This window comes from Oxyura jamaicensis, unplaced genomic scaffold (assembly GCF_011077185.1).
Source record: "Oxyura jamaicensis isolate SHBP4307 breed ruddy duck unplaced genomic scaffold, BPBGC_Ojam_1.0 oxyUn_random_OJ72275, whole genome shotgun sequence".
NCBI lineage: Eukaryota > Metazoa > Chordata > Aves > Anseriformes > Anatidae > Oxyura > Oxyura jamaicensis.
Window position 1 is genome coordinate 667 of NW_023310958.1, and position 3,528 is coordinate 4,194.

Here is a 3,528-nt window from a genome sequence, read left to right on the forward strand (position 1 = left end):
GGGCGGGGCAACGTGGATGGGCGGTGCCTCCATTGTGGGCGTGGCTTAACGCCTGGGCGTGGCCTCCTGGTTGGGTGCGGCCCGTGTGTGGGCGTGGCCTGCGGTGTGGGCGGGGCTTCCAGGCTGGGCCCGGGGCCTGCGGTGCCCCCATGGCCCCGGCACCCCCACGGGACCCCCACGGGACCCCCACGGGACCCCCACCTGCAGGGCCGGGGCCGCCCCACGGGGCCCTGCACCCCCGGCACCGGGACCCCCACGGGACCCCCCGCAGGTTCCCAGGACCCCCCCCCCCGGGGCTCCCCCCGCACCCCTCTCCCGTCCCCGCCACCCCCCGGCCGTCCCCGTGCCCGTCCCCGGGGCCCGGCGGCCATCGCGGGGCCGCGGTCACCTTGGTGCCCGTCTCCATGGCAGCGGGCCGCGTTGCCGGGCCGGCCGGTGGAGTGGTTGCCACCGTGACCAGGCCGTGAAGTGGTTGGCATGGAAACCGGCGCCCCGGGAGGGGGGCCCGGGGCCGGTGACGGGGCTGACGGCCCCCGTGGGGAGGGTCCCGGACAAGGCCGCCCGCGTCCGCCCGCCGGGTTCCCCCGCTCCACGTAGAGACCCCCCGGGGGCCGCCTGGGTGCCCCCTCGCCGTGCAACCCACGGCGGGCCGAGGAGGAGGAGGAGGAGGAGGAGGACGAAGCGCCCGGGCGCCCCGCACGGCCGAGGGGATCGGGGAGCCCCGAGGGCGGCCCCGGGATGCGGGGGGCCGAGGCCGGGGCCGCGGGGGCTGGCGGCCGCTCCGCCTGACGGGACCGTGGGGACGCCACCGGGCGCCCCGTGCGAGCTAACGCCCCCCAACGTGGCGCATCCCCCGGCGCGGCCAGGGACGGTACCCGGGCGGACGAGGCGGTGGGGTGCCGGGGGGGCTCGGGGGGGACAGCTTCGCCCGCCGCCCGCCCCGCGCCCACGGCTGCCCCCATGCTGGACCACAGAAGCAGGATGGAGAGCTCCCGGCAGGAGAAGGTGAGGCCCCGCCGGCCGCCGGCCCTCCCCACGTTCGCCTCCGGAAGGCGACGGCTGCTTCTGCCCCCCCCCCCCCTTCCCCCTGCTTTGGGGCTCTTTGGGGCTCTTTGGGGCCAGACGAGCGGTTTTGGGCGAGGAACGAGGTGCGTGCGGCGGCCAGGAGCACGCGGGGAGCCTCCTTTTGTACCGAGGGCCTGATCCTGCCGTGGGCCCAGCAGCATGAGGCCCCCCCCCAGCCCCCCGGGCGCAGGGGCTGAGGGCAGCGGGAGGCTGGAGGCTGCCTCGGGCAGAGCCACGCGGCCGGAGCCGAGGCTCCCCGCACCCGAGGCCGCCCCCGTGCCTGCTGCCGGGGCGCTGAGCACGAGCAGCGGGGCTCCCCCGGGAGGAGCCGGGCTCGGGGCCGGGGGGGGTTCCCTGCATTGGGTCCCTTGGGACCACGGGGCTCATCCCCAGCTGCAGGGAGGCTCCGGCACGCAGCGGGACCGGGACAGGGGTGGTGGGGAGCACCGGGCACGGGCAGCGCGGCGTTCGGCCACGTGGCTTCCAGCCTGCTCCGGGCAGGGCAAGAGGCGATTGCAGCCATCGGGGCCGGGTTTGGGTCGGGTGGGAAGAGCCAAACCCGGCCCTGAAACCTCCATGCGGGAGCTGCGGCGCGCGGTGCCCACGGGGCCGGAACCGCGTGAGAGCAGCGGGAGAAGGGACACCGGGACGGGCGCTGGGTGCCAGCGGGCACCGAACGGCGTCGCAGGGCGCTGGGTGTCCCCGTGGGGACATCCCGGAGGGGATCCGGCCTCGATCCGTCCCACCGGAGCCCCCCGGCGCAGCCGGTTTGAGGGGCCGGGACCCCTCAGACCCCCATTGTCCCAGAAGCTTTAGGGCCCCCGCTTTGGGATGCGCCCCGAAAACCCACGGCAGGGCCGGCGCCGCCCCGAGGAAAACACCCTCGTGGCGCTGCCACGGGAGCGATCGTGGCCTGCCCGGCTGCCGCTGACTAATGAGGCCGCTAATGCCGCGAGCAAACCTGGCCGGCGGAGCAGAAGCGCTCGGCGCCGCGGCTCCATCTGAGAGCCGGGGCCGCGGCCCCGTTAACGCGCCCTGGTAACGGGGGCCGTGCCGGCGGCAGGGCCCGGGGTTGCTACGCGAGGGAAAAACGGGTCCTGAGCACCAGCCTGGCTGCGGAGGGGCCCCGCGGCTCTCCCTGGCAGCGGGGACGGCAGGAATTCCCCGCACCGCTCGGCGCGGCCCCGCTGGGTGGGCCCTGCTGCTCCCAGCGGGTTTCGGGGCGCGGAGCGTGCCCCCGGTGCCGCTGCTGGGGGGCGAGGTGCTCCGGGCCGCGGGGCCGCCGGGGCTCGGGGTGTCCGCGGGGAGCACCGGGGCCGGGGAGGGGATCCCCCGGCTGCTCGGCGCGGTTCGGGGCCGTGGGCGCCCCGTAACGCCGCCGTTCCCCGGCGCAGGTGGAGCAGATCCTGTCGGAGTTCCGGCTGAGGGAGGAGGACCTGAAGAAGGTGATGCACCGCATGCAGAAGGAGATGGACCGCGGGCTGAAGCTGGAGACGCACGAGGAAGCCTCGGTGAAGATGCTGCCCACCTACGTCCGCTCCACGCCCGAGGGCTCAGGTAGGCGCCGCCGGGACGCGAGGGCGACGGCGCCCGGCGCTCCGCCGCGGCTCCCGTGGGTGCTGCCCCCCCCCTCCCCCGGGGAGCCCCCCCCCTGAGCCGTCCCCTCCCCGTGCCCCGCGGCGCTGCAGAGGTCGGGGACTTCCTCTCGCTGGACCTCGGCGGCACCAACTTCCGCGTGATGCTGGTGAAGGTGGGCGAGGGGGAGGAGGGGCAGTGGAAGGTGAAGACGAAGCACCAGATGTACTCCATCCCCGAGGACGCCATGACGGGGACGGCCGAGATGGTGAGCGGGGCCGGGGGGCGCGGGGGGCACAGCGTCCTCCCCACCATCCCCGTCCCGGTGCCGGGTGCCTCCGGGCAGCCCCGAGCCCTGGGAGGGGGCAGAGGTGGGTCCGGGCCCTCGGGGAGCTGCGGGAGCCCTGGAAGCGTCCCCTGCAAGTGGCGCCTGGATGGGGACGGGGCCGTCGTGGGGACGGGGCCGTCGCGGCCACGTCTCAGCCGCTCTCCCCCAGCTCTTCGACTACATCTCCGAGTGCATCTCCGACTTCCTGGACAAGCATCAGATGAAGCACAAAAAGCTGCCCCTGGGCTTCACCTTCTCCTTCCCCGTGCGGCACGAGGACATCGACAAGGTGAGGGGCTGGCGGGGGCGGCACGCGGCCCGAGGCCACCCCGGTGCCTGCCCCCCGGCCCCACGGAGCCCCGCTCTGTCCTCCCCCGGCCCAGGGCATCCTGCTGAACTGGACCAAGGGCTTCAAAGCCTCCGGAGCAGAAGGGAACAACGTGGTCGGGCTCCTGCGAGACGCCATCAAACGGCGAGGGGTGAGGCGGCCGCTGGCCCCGCGCCGGCTGCGTGCGTCGGTGCCCACCCCCTGTCCCCGCCGCGTCCCGGGGGTCCCCCCG

The 3,528-nt window shown here is 76.0% G+C and overlaps 1 protein-coding gene across 1 annotated transcript; it reads left to right on the forward strand.

Annotated features, from left to right (window-relative positions):
• Positions 1–669: 669 nt before the first annotated feature.
• On the forward strand, positions 670–3,478 carry LOC118159840 (hexokinase-4-like; the record flags this gene model as incomplete). Its single annotated transcript, XM_035314390.1, has 5 exons — positions 670–1,005; positions 2,460–2,622; positions 2,754–2,908; positions 3,138–3,257; positions 3,352–3,478. Coding segments are annotated over exons 1-5 (610 nt in total), but the record flags the coding sequence as incomplete, so codon positions are not given.
• Positions 3,479–3,528: the final 50 nt, after the last annotated feature.